The 13,442-nt window shown below is 49.7% G+C and overlaps 1 protein-coding gene across 1 annotated transcript in view; it reads right to left on the bottom strand.

Moving 5' to 3' along the window:
- Nucleotides 1–13,442, bottom strand: part of ZFAT (zinc finger and AT-hook domain containing) — a 182,627-nt gene that overhangs the window by 152,264 nt on the left and 16,921 nt on the right. Inside the window, exons 2-3 of the mRNA XM_040431869.1 lie at nt 6,473–6,580; nt 3,535–3,696 (exon numbers count right to left, since the gene is read on the bottom strand). Coding sequence (XP_040287803.1) covers nt 3,535–3,696; nt 6,473–6,524 — 214 coding nt within the window. The 5' untranslated portion in view covers nt 6,525–6,580. The remainder of the gene's footprint in view (nt 1–3,534; nt 3,697–6,472; nt 6,581–13,442) is intronic.

Genomic DNA, 13,442 nt, shown 5'->3' with positions numbered 1-13,442 from the left:
AACCCCACAGTGAAAACCCCCAAAAATAGAAAAACCCGACCGCCCAAGGACATTTATAGTCCATGGGCAGTCGGGAAGTGGTTAAAGGGAATCTGTCACCAGAAAAGGCTCCCAGGACCGTCACTGTAAACTGCCTGTGGAAATACTTAAAGGGGTTCTCCAGGATTGTGTGGTCTTCCTATTAAAAACGTTATCCAGGATATTTATTGTGATGGTCTGTACTCAATATCAGAATGGAGAAGGTTCGCCTCTCGCCGCCGATCAAGTTTTCAGAAGTAGCGATGGCGGCAGAACCGCACAGTTCCATCTACTGGTTACTGCAGCGCTCCTCGCACTGACGTGAAAGCGGTAGTAACCAGCTCTGTCCACAACACGACGGATGGCGCTGTGTAGTTCTGACACAGAAGCTACTTCTGATCAGGTGATCTGATATCGGACAGGCCAGCGATGTAAAAGATCCGGGGGAACCCACTTTCATAGCACAATTCTCACAGACTGCAACAGTAAGCGATTCTGGCTTATGGCATAAAATGTCGGGAAAAAAAAAAAAAGCAAAATATAATTGATGACATTAAAAGGTTAAGTCAGAATTTTAATGAACAGAATCCCACAAGAATCAGATAAACATTTTCCACCTCTTTGTTCAGACTTGCGGATCTATGCGCATACCTGATGGCTGTGGCGCCTCGAAGAGTTTTCAGCTTTTACTATAATAAAAATTTTAAAGAAACTCTAAAAAGAATTTTAACAAATAACCTACAGTCGTACAACAGGAGCCAAGAGAATGTCGTAATATCCCTCATTCATTCACACTTTGATTTGGATTTTTATTTAAAGGGCACCTGTCAACAGTATCAACCCTATTAAACCGGGCCTACTGTCTGGTAGGGTGGATCCTGCTAATAAAAATGATTTCTGTCTGGTGAAGAAAAAATAAATAAAATAGAAATTTATGGCGTTACAATTACGGCATTCCAGGGGGTGAGACTGAGGGGAGGGGCCTAGCCACAGTGCACCTCAGTTTTCTTGTGCTGGCCACTCCCCTCAGTGCACTGAAGACCTAATTTGCATAAAAAAATAATAATATTTCCAATGTTGCAAACCAGTTTTCACGATAGCATGATCAACCCTACAAGGCAGTTGCATAGGGTTCATCCGGCAGACTGGTGAAAGTAAAAGGGGCGGATCTGTGACTCTGACAATTAAAGGGGTTTTCCATCACAGACATTTAGGAGGATCCTAGGATAAAGAGGGCAGACCAGTCCCTTATGCCAGGGAATGAGGTGGCCATGAATTAAAGGCAACTCTCTATTAAAATCAAGGAGACCTCAGAACAGGCTGTCACTTTGTGGCTTGTCCTGTGTACACTGGGGGCATCAGAGGTTGTATTACGATGACCTGTAACAGATCCATTATACAGCTGGAGGCCGACATCACAGCAATACACCATTAACAGTAAGGACACCCCCCCCCCCCCCCTCCCTGCACAATGACCTCTACACAGGTCACAGAGCATACCCACAGCCATCTACCATAGAAGTCAATGAATCCTGCTCCGGTGCCCAGCATCATAATCATGTTAAGAAAATGGAATAAAATTATATATAATGAAAAAACAAGAGAGATAAAAAAAAATTAAAAAAATGAATATTTATGTAGTTTAATTTGGAAAATCGGTAGTACATCCCGTTTCCTCTCTGTGAATGATCACATGACATGGAAGGAACACAGGCGAGGATACGGAAAAGGTATTTAACATTCAATCCTGAGTTTTCCCTCTGACTGCTGAGCCTCATTATTAGTGCTGAGAAAATCAAAGTTAACGAAGTGGAATTCGATGAGAATTTCAGGAAAAATTTGATTCACCACAAATCTTGGTTCTTCGTAGTAACAAATACATTTTTCCCAAAAAAGCGGTAAAAAAAAAAAAAAAAAAAAACTACTCACCTTCATTTGATTAAGGAGAGGCCATCACGATTGAATAAAACGTACCAATTCCCGCACGCTGATCTGAGACATCACGTTGTGTGGGTGCGGTGGGTGACGTCATCACGTCAGCGAGCGAGGATTGGCTCATGTCCTGTAATCAAAATTGCCACAACTTCTTCTCCACGATCAAATGGATGAGGAGAGTGTGTTTTGTTTTGTTTTTTTTAACCCCTGAATGTCTGACTCTCCTGAGGGGTTAAATGACAGGAGGGGGGGCGGCAGGATCGCCGTTTCTAGTCATTGCGCCCTCTCCATATATTGGAATGCGATATGTTACAAAGTTCGACAAAGCAGCTGAATCTAATTTTTGAAAACTTCTCTCATCACTACTCATAATAGATTAAAACCTCAGCAGTCATCTCATTATCATCACAGACAAGATTACAACAACAAATAACATCTACACATAGACAACACAAGATTCACCACTCACAATAGGTGATAGTCATGGCTTATCTACTCCCTCTTCCTGCACAATGACCACTGCACAGGTCACAGAGAATGCCTACAACATTCTCCCATAGACATCAATGAGGTATCGATACACAGGCTGTTAAATAGAGCAGCAGAGCAGTTCAGGAAAGATGCCGCCCCCCCCCCCCTCTCCTATAATCACGTACATAAAATAGATTGGAAAAAAAAAAGCTGGTCAAGCTGAGTCTTAAAGGGGTTCTCCAAGAATAAAAAAAAATGAAAATACGTAAATATTAATTTTATAATAAATATATTCCCAAATACCTTTCATTACTTAGAATGGCTTGTTTTGTCTAGGGAACAATCAATAGGAGAAATAAAATGGCCGCCGTCTTATCAGGACACACAAAACCTGTCCTAATCACACAGGAGGACAAGTTACTTCACCACAATGAGCCATAGAGCTGCCTCATCCTCCTCTCTGCTCTGCTTGTCAGGAATCATGATCCTGAATACCTGAATACAGGTGAATCTCTGTGGGAATGGAGAAGATGAGGAGACATGAGAGGAGGGTGAGGTGAGGCTAATGAGCAGCAGCACTTGTTTACAGTCTCCATTACCGCAGTCTGTCCTGTCCGTCCTCTCTGTACTTCGTGTCTCCTCATGAACTCTATTCCTACAGAGATTCTGCTGAAGATCTTATCATCTGCATCCCGGATCATAATCCCTGACAAGTAGAGAGGAGGAGGAGGAGGATGAGGAGGAGGAGGATGAGGAGGAGGAGGAGGAGGAGGAGGCAGCTCTTTACATCATGTGTGATCAGGACAGGTTTTGTGTGAACAGATGGGAAAGCGGTCATTTTTGTTTCCCCTGATGATTGCTCCCCAGACAAGATGAGAAGTTATAAATAATGAAAAGGTATAGGAGAATAAATTTATAATAAAAGTATTTTCATTGTTTTAATTCCCGGAGAACCCCTTTAACATGTTTATGGAGAGGGATGTGGGGGAAATGTACCTGGCCACGCTGTTCACACTGTAATACCGGACATGAGAATGTCCAGAAACTTCTCATCCAGCTTGTAGGAAGAAGGGTTCAGACAAGAGCTACGAGAACAAACCTGCATCTCACCTTCTGCGTTCCTGCTGGACGGCACCAGTGGTCTAAGCGGGATAATGATGTGGTCCGGGCTCAGACCTTCTTTGGTGTGATTTTCGGTAACGTGTAGCAGGAGCTCCGAGTGACTGGGAGAGAACAGGTTGCACAGCTTACACATGTAGATGGAGCTGGGTCCTAAAAAACAAACAAACAAACAAAAGGTTACCCCGTACAGAAGAACCGCTCCAGGCACACCGGTTCCAATAGTCAATGGGTTTATTTTTCAACATTTTTTGGGGGCCATTTCCAGTCCTTTCATGTCTCTGCCTGTGGAAGGGTCAGCTTGTCTGCCTGTATCTAACCCTGTATAGGAGGAGGACGGTGCTGCAGGGGGGCGTACAGACTTATTCACGGGACGTGACCAGTATACCATCAGAGGAGCTGCGGGAATAATCTAGTGACCGCGCTCTACAGACCGCCATTACTAACATTGCTGACCAATAAGAGCCTGAACAGAAATAGGGAGGCTCGATGCTGTAGGTTTCGCGCCCCGATACAGAGATAGGCATTTCATGGCTGAACACGGGTATCCCATATCTGGGCCTCATCGGGTGATTAGGTGTTGTCCCCCCCCCCCCCCCCACCATTCATATGTCTGAGGTGCGATACAGGAAGGGTATCTGATCACTGGGGGTTTGACTACTTCTACCCCCAGTGATCACAAGATCGTATGCGTGAGCACTGCTACATTCACTATGGAACAGCAGAGCATAGCGCGCGATATTACAAGTCAGCTTGTCAGAGGTCATAATATTTGAGCCAATTGGACACACTGTAGTAAATGTACATCCCAGGCCAAGGGCGCTTAAAGGGGCTGTCCCAGCAAAAACATTCTACCGTGCCAAAGAGTTCTGAAAGAAAATGTATCTGTATAGCGCCACCTGCTTCTCCTTATTTCTCTCATCTTGATGAGGGGGGTCGCACGTGCTCAGTTCCATCCTTTAACTGCCATCGGCCAAGTTTTCTGTTAGAATCTGTGACAGTTACACGAAGACGCAGCAGAAAGGACACCCCCCCTGAGCTGTGATAGAGAGAGATGCAGCAGAAAGGACACGCCTCCTGTGGAAAGACACGCCTCCTGAGCTGCTCGATTGAAATAAGCCTAGCAGAGTAACTGTAGCAGCAGTGGACTAACCATAGTCTCTACAGGGATATGTCCTGGCAGATCGTGCCCTCAGTATTAATTAATGCTATGAGTGTCAGGAACCCCTGCACCTAGTGCCCTCCTGCACTCATATGTATGGTCATCCTCCAGATGGTGATACAGACAAATACTGTGGCAGGGTGGTCGGTTCTGCTGGCCCTGACGTCTGTCAATTAGGACCCGCCTAGCACATAGGACCACTATAAGTTCCCAGTCCACCCCTGAACTGGAGCTAACAATAGGGGCTCTCTGGATCCATGTGAGGTACAGGGCTGGTTCCATCTATTTTTTAGAAGGAGGTTGTCATGTACTATATATATATATGTCATTAATCATAGGATAACCCCTTTAAAAGGAGCCAGGGGCTGATTGGCCGTAGACCCTACAGGGAAATTTCCCAGTGGGCCGATGCCTAGGAGGGCCACCCAAGCCCTCCTCACAGCCCTCTGTGAGGAGCGGTATTTTGCTGACGAGCGTTCCTCCCGCAACGAGTCCGCATCGCAGCTCCTGACCTCCCAGCGCTGCCGGGAGTCACATAGCATTATACTGATTTATGATGCTATGTAAGGGTACTTTCACACTTGCGGCAGATGATTCCGGCAGGCAGTTCCGTCGCTGGAACTGGCTGCCGAATCCGGCAATCCGGGCACTAACTGATGGCATTTGTCAGACGGACCCGGATGCGGATCCGTCTGACAAATGCATTGAAATACCGGATCCGTCTCTCTGATGTCATCTGGAAAAACGGATCCGGTATTTATTTATTTTTGCATATTTAAAAAGGTATGCTCATGCGCAGACCGGAAAGCTGGGTCCGTTTTGCCGGAACACTTAATGCCGATTCCGGCACTAATACACCTCAATGTAAATTCATGCCGGAGAGAAAAATGCAGCACGCTTACGGTATTTTCTCCGTTCAAAAAACGTAAGACGGACTGAACTGATGCATCCTGAACGGATTGCTCTCCATTCAGAATGCATTAGGATAAAACTGATCAGTTATTTTCCGGTATTGAGCCCCTAGGACGGAACTCAGTGCCGGAAAACAAAAACGCTAGTGTGAAAGTACCCTAATCCTTACAGTTCTGGAATGTATTGGATAACGCTGGCATAATGCTGCCAGTATTATCTAATACATTCCAGAACTGTAAGGGTTACATTGCATCATAAATCAATATAATGCTATGTGACTCCCGGCAGCGATGGGAGGTCAGGCCGGGAGCTGCGATGCGGACTGGCTGCGGGAGGAACGCTCGTCTGCAAGGGGCCTAAGGGTGCACGTCCATAACACAACGATTCATCCTGAAGAGCCCTTTCACATCTCCATGGCCAGTGATGCGCATTTACCCCGCAGTGCGGTTGTCCCATCTGGAGGATCCAGAGGTGGGACATTAAACGGGACCCCATTGCACACTGCCACGGCTGACGAGCAGGCCACACAAGCACAGCTCTCACCATCCACAGGTATGGGACTTCTGAGGATACGGCCCAGCCGCACCTATCCTGTGGATATGCCTTAAAATGTCCAGATGGGACAATCCCTTTAAAATGTATTTAAGAATCTGTGTCAGGGTGTCTGCCCACAATGGAAGCCGCAGTGCTGCTGTGACGGATCTATAATGGGGCTCATCTGGGTTCCCGTCGTTTTGATGTTAGGAATACACCGCACTCGGACCTATTCGAGCCGTGAAACATGACGAGACCCCTGCAGGAGGCAGAACCTGTTAGTTAGCGCTGCTCGTTTCCCGGCTCCTCTGAGCACCGTACCTTCGCTCGGCCTGGAGACGTCATGGTTGCAGTTGTTCTCTACAGAATGCATTTGGCCGGCAGCTGGACCTCTCCATAGACGGCAGGGGGATGGTTAGCACCTGCAGACTGAAAAATAATCCGCAGATCAGAGATCACACACGTGGCGGTAAGTTACAATGTGATTACAATCAGACGACACAACAGCACCTTCCCACTGCGCTCCGATCCAGGCAGCAGTTCAATTCTACGACTACATACATAGAAGCCACACGCACAGACAGACAGGGTGACCGGGTGACCACAGGTGCCTTTCCACAGACTCCAAAATGGCTGACTACGGTGGAAATTTCACCTCCCACGGCAAATGCCATGCTTCAGATGAGGACCCAGCACCGCTCCCTCCGCCCAATAACTCGGCTAGACAGGTGTCCGACCGCCGCTCCACTGAAATGAGGGGCTCAGGCGCCAATTCTTGTGATCACTGGGGGTCACAGAAGTCTGACCCCCTACTAACCTAGCAGTTATTTTTGGACAGGGGTAAACTTGTTATTGACGGAATACACCTTTAACTCTTAAAGGGAGACCGTCGCCTACAGAACTGGTTTCTAAGTAAGCATACCGCCATATACGGAAGATGCCAAGAGAAAAAGTCATAGCGTTCTTGTGAAAATCCAGTCCTCCAATCCTAATCCTGCTTCTTTTAAAAGGTTTTCGGTGCACTGTGGGCGGGGCTACTCCGTTGGGTGCACCACGACCCTGTAATAATGCTGCTCAGAGTCCCCCCCCCCCCCCCTTGTTTGACTGACAGACCCCGAGACTTCACAGCCGGTAGAGCCGACACAGGGGAAGCCAAGCGCACCAAACGCAGTGGATCCGCCCACAGTGCACCAAACGCAGTGGATCCGCCCACAGTGCACCAAAAAACTAATTTGCATCAAAATAAAAAGCAGCATTTTTCAGGTTTAGGGGACCATGGTCATGTTTCGGGGGGACACCTACCCCTTATGGTGGGATGCTTACTGTGTGATTTTGGAGGCGACAGAATAAAGGAACTAATCCTCAGATATGAAGGATCCGCGTCTGAGAATGGGTCACATTCTACATTCCTGGCACGATGCCCGAGCTGTGATGGGCGGCAGCTCTCGGTTATTTGCTCTATTTCTGCCTCTTGTTATTCAAAGAGCCGCGGCGTCCGGGGACGTCGGATACAAGAACATTACACCTCCTCTCACCTTCAGACAAAAACAAGCGCTCCCCGTTCTGTGTACACAGCGCCTCGCGTGCATACAGAGCAGCCGACAACCCCCGTGACGCAGGCAGCGGCAGAATAAGAAATCAGGCTCTCCTCAGCGGGGAAATAATTTACTGCTTACAAAAGGGAAAATTCAGCCTTCCAGACATGTGACAAGGGCGACATCATGATGCAAGTTTACCATCGAGCCTGCGGTGTACAGCGCAAGCGCCAGAAGAGACGGTCACTGACCACTGCTGAGCAGAGACTGCACACTGCAGAAGGTGTGTATGTAGCTTCCTGCCAGCAGAGGGCATACTGTGCAGCAGATAAGTAGAGCAGGAGAAGGGTTAAAGTCCTGGCTCTGACCACTGGACGCGCCCCGGCTGGGAGACGCTCGGCTCTGACCACTGGACGCGCCCCGGCTGGGAGACGCTCGGCTCTGACCACTGGACGCGCCACGGCTGGGAGACGCTCGGCTCTGACCACTGGACGCGCCCCGGCTGGGAGACGCTCGGCTCTGACCACTGGACGCGCCCCGGCTGGGAGACGCTCGGCTCTGACCACTGGACGCGCCCCGGCTGGGAGACGCTCGGCTCTGACCACTGGACGCGCCCCGGCTGGGAGACGCTCGGCTCTGACCACTGGACGCGCCCCGGCTGGGAGACGCTCGGCTCTGACCACTGGACGCGCCCCGGCTGGGAGACGCTCGGCTCTGACCACTGGACGCGCCCCGGCTGGGAGACGCTCGGCTCTGACCACTGGACGCGCCCCGGCTGGGAGACGCTCGGCTCTGACCACTGGACGCGCCCCGGCTGGGAGACGCTCGGCTCTGACCACTGGACGCGCCCCGGCTGGGAGACGCTCGGCTCTGACCACTGGACGCTCCCCGGCTGGGAGACGCTCGGCTGTGACCACTGGACGCGCCCCGGCTGGGAGACGCTCGGCTCTGACCACTGGACGCGCCCCGGCTGGGAGACGCTCGGCTCTGACCACTGGACGCGCCACGGCTGCGAGACGCTCGGCTGTGACCACTGGACGCGCCCCGGCTGCGAGACGCTCGGCTGTGACCACTGGACGCGCCCCGGCTGCGAGACGCTCGGCTGTGACCACTGGACGCGCCCCGGCTGGGAGACGCTCGGCTCTGACCACTGGACGCGCCCCGGCTGGGAGACGCTCGGCTCTGACCACTGGACGCTCCCCGGCTGGGAGACGCTCGGCTCTGACCACTGGACGCGCCCCGGCTGGGAGACGCTCGGCTCTGACCACTGGACGCGCCCCGGCTGGGAGACGCTCGGCTCTGACCACTGGACGCGCCACGGCTGCGAGACGCTCGGCTCTGACCACTGGACGCGCCCCGGCTGGGAGACGCTCGGCTCTGACCACTCGACGCGCCCCGGCTGGGAGACGCTCGGCTCTGACCACTCGACGCGCCCCGGCTGGGAGACGCTCGGCTCTGACCACTCGACGCGCCTCGGCTGGGAGACGCTCGGCTCTGACCACTGGACGCGCTCCGGCTGGGAGACGCTCGGCTCTGACCACTCGACGCGCCCCGGCTGGGAGATGCTCGGCTCTGACCACTCGACGCGCCCCGGGTGGGAGACGCTCGGCTCTGACCACTGGACGCGCTCCGGCTGGGAGACGCTCGGCTGTGACCACTGGACGCGCCCCGGCTGGGAGACGCTCGGCTCTGACCACTGGACGCGCCCCGGCTGGGAGACGCTCGGCTCTGACCACTCGACGCGCCCCGGCTGGGAGACGCTCGGCTCTGACCACTCGACGCGCCCCGGCTGGGAGACGCTCGGCTCTGACCACTCGACGCGCCCCGGCTGGGAGACGCTCGGCTCTGACCACTCGATGCGCCTCGGCTGGGAGACGCTCGGCTCTGACCACTGGACGCGCTCCGGCTGGGAGACGCTCGGCTCTGACCACTGGACGCGCCCCGGGTGGGAGACGCTCGGCTCTGACCACTGGACGCGCTCCGGCTGGGAGACGCTCGGCTGTGACCACTGGACGCGCCCCGGCTGCGAAACGCTCGGCTGTGACCACTGGACGCGCCCCGGCTGCGAGACGTACTTAGTACTGTTGCAGACCTGGCTGAGATTTGTCTTGGCCAGATCTACAGAAATATACTAGAAAACTGCATAAAGGGCAACTCCCTTCCATACTTCTGAGCACAATCGCTCCCCAGTGATCGGATATCTCACTTCTATAGTCACAAAGAGGCTGCTTCTTTTTGCGGAGTTCCGGCTGGTAGGTGGCCGTACAGGCAATGCACCCTGGGAAAAAGGACTCCTAAACCACGAGGCCTGGGCGCAGCTCAGCCCCATTCACTAGGCTGAGCGCAATACCAGACGAAGCCACTATAACAATGTACAGCGCTGTGCTTGGTAAGCTGCGAGGAGGCTGTGGTCTCCTCAAACAGCTGATCAGTGGGGGTCCCAGGTGTCGGACCCCCACTGATCAGATACTGATAATCTATCATGAGCATAGGTCATCAGTATAAATTAATTAATAAAAAAATAAAAGTCAGACCCTTTTAAACAGGTTGGCCAAGTTAAAGGGGTAGTCCACTGACATAACGTTATCATCAGGTCTAGCATGCCCCTTAATATTCCATAGTGATGAGCGCTAATCTGCAGGTTGGATAACCCCCTCTCTTTCTCGTTTCCCTTAAAGGGGTCCTCTCACTTCAACAAATGGCATTTATCATGTAGAGAAAGTTAATACAAGCCACTTACTAATGTATTGTGATTCTCCATATTGCTTCCTCTGCTGGCTGGATTCATTTTTTCATCACATTATACACTGCTCGTTTCCATGGTTACAGACCACCCTGCAATCCATCAGTGGTGGTCGTGTTTGCACACTATAGGAAAAAGCACCATGTACATGCCACCAAATAGCAGATAAAACAGAAGGTCAGTCCTGTGTCCCAACACGGACACTATTGGCGCTGCTGCTGGTCCCAGAGTAGTGTGGTGGGTTTCACACAGGTAAAGTCAACATCAAATAAGTTTTGGAACCGCGCTGCAGGAAAGTATGTATTCCGGTCCCAAATGGATGATGTACGGGTGTCAGCCCTTCTCCTCGACAACCAGAGGGTACGGTCCTCCCAGACCCCCTCCTCTACAAGATTTAAGGAGATAGGCAAGATAGTGAAGCACCCTTGAGAATGTTATAATTAAAGTTTTTATTCTACTTACAACAGGTCAGTAGACAAAAGGCATAAAATTACAAGATGATCGTCACGTTTCTGCCCGACCCGGGTTTCGCTGCCTCGCTTCTTCAAGGGCGATGACTGAGCATGCTCACACACGAGCCCTTTAAATAGCCCAGCTGTCTCATTATTCAAGCGGGCGTGGTTCCGATCCCAAAATAACAGTTTCACAAAATTCCATTCATACGTTCATAAATACAATCACTTTTAAAATGTAAACATAAGATACATAAAATACACATACACATTGGTGTACATAGTCATTGCCAATTTGTAAGTAAACCCTTTCGAGTTACCGCTTATAACCAAAATCAATATATTCATTAGTAAATTCAGCCCCTTTCTCTGTATCCTCTCCCACAAGATCTTCTCATATCCTAACCTATTCCCACTCGTTCTATTATAATGGTCCTATTACTCTATGCACGTTATCCACTCTTGCAGCATTATACAGGTGTCCTCCCCCTATTCCCGGAGCGTCATTCATCTGGTCTCCGCCCCCTTCTGAAGTGTCATTATCTCAGACGTCATCCGATCCTGGCGCGTCATTCAGGTAGTCTCCACCCACTTTCAGTGCGTCATTAGAAAGAACGCTATCCGCTATGGTAGCGTCATTCGTGTGTTCTCGACCCCGCCTCCACCTCTGACAATCCAGTCACGAGGCATCAAGGTCCAATGGAGCAGCCAGATAACTGACGTCACCCAAAGGTCCTTAGGAGGCCCGGTAAAGAACAGAAGAAAGACGCCACCAGTAAGATCGTTTCACAATAAACATGGTTTTAGGTCAAACTCAATGTTAAGCCCTCTGGGTTGTAGGGTTCCTAGCTGGTAAATCCACTCCACCTCTTTTTTATTTATTTGTGCCAGCGAGTCTCCTCCACGCCAGTGGGGCTTAACAATTTCAACTCCTGCAAATTTTAACCCTTGCGGATTTTTTCCGTGCCGTAATTTAAAGTGTGCTGATACACTATGGGTCATTAGGCCCTTTTTGATGTTACGTAAATGTTCTTGTATTCTGACCTTTAGCTTTCTAATTGTCCGTCCCACGTACTGGAGCCCGCAAGGACATTCCAGTACGTAGATTATGCCTTCATTTTCGCATGAGCAGTTATTCTTAATACGAAATTCGACCCCATTACTTTTAGACATAATGTGTTGGATATTTATTTGACGATCTTTGGAATTCCGGTTCTTACAACCTGCACAGAATCCACACCAAGTGAACTTTACCTTCATTTTTCACCTTTACACTAGCTGGCGGTATGGCACTACGCACAAGTTTTTCTCTAATATTAGTTGCTTTCTTAAATATAAAGGAGGGATTCGCAGGTATCATTTTTCCTATTGTTGGATCGTTTTTCAAAACTCCCCAATTCTTTTTGACCATTTTCTTGATATCACCTGACATGGAGCAGAATTTAGTAACAAATGAAAATCTATAGTCCCTATTTTCTTTTTCCACTATTCTTTTTATATTCTCCTTTTTTCCCCTTGTTTCCATCTCTACATTCTGTATGCATGCATCCAAATCAACCTCATCGTATCCTCTCTCCACAAATCTGCTTTTTAACACCCCACATTGTGATCTATATTCACTCTGTTCTGTACAGTTACAGGACATCCTCTTGAACTGTCCTTTCGGAATGTTCCTGAGCCATGGGCCGTAGTGGCAGCTTTTCATATCGATGTAAGAGTTCACATCGGTTTCTTTGAAATAGGAACTAGTCAAAAAGCGCCCATTTTCTATCCGGATGCATAAGTCAAGAAAATTGACGCTGGTGTCACTAATTTCCCCCACAAATCGTAGATTCCAACTATTATGGTTCAATTGGGAGATGAATGACTCGAGTCCCTCCCTCCCTCCTTCCCACACTAGGAGACAGTCATCAATATACCTCCTCCAGAAGGTCAGCTTGCCCCCTGGGGTGTCCGCTCCCAGTGTGGGAAGGATGAAGTTCTCCTCCCAAGCCCCCATAAAAATATTTGCAAAACTGGGGGCGAATTTCGCCCCCATCGCAGTGCCGATGCACTGTACATAATATGAGTCTTTGAACCAAAAATAGTTGTAATCGAGGCAATAGCTGAGGCATTCTAAAATAAAATTACCCTGGAGATTCCCCATTTTTGCATCATTTCTGATTCTCTTCTCCACCGCCTCCATTCCCAATTTTTTGGGGATAACTGTGTATAGGGATGCCACGTCTATTGTGGCCATCCACGGATTCACAGTGGGGGGATTTAGATTTTTAATGAGCTCCAGCACCGACCCAGTATCTTTCAAATGAGAGGGGTTCTGCATAACATACCCTTGTAAATAAAAATCGATATATTCCGTGACTCTGCACGTCAACGAGTTGAGCCCCGAAATTATCGGTCTCCCCGGGGGATCTACTGGATTTTTATGAACCTTGGGCAGATGGTATATGACCGGCACCAAGGGAAAAGGGATGGTAAGGTAATTAAACTCTTTTTTGTTCAATATTCCTTTAGTAAAGCCCCCTATTAATATGCTATCGAGGGCCCGTTTGTATTCTTGG

Source organism: Bufo bufo, chromosome 5 (genome assembly GCF_905171765.1).
Source record: "Bufo bufo chromosome 5, aBufBuf1.1, whole genome shotgun sequence".
NCBI classification, from domain to species: domain Eukaryota; kingdom Metazoa; phylum Chordata; class Amphibia; order Anura; family Bufonidae; genus Bufo; species Bufo bufo.
The sequence above is the reverse complement of the archived record's forward strand: the minus strand, read 5'-3'. Positions and strand labels throughout refer to the sequence as shown.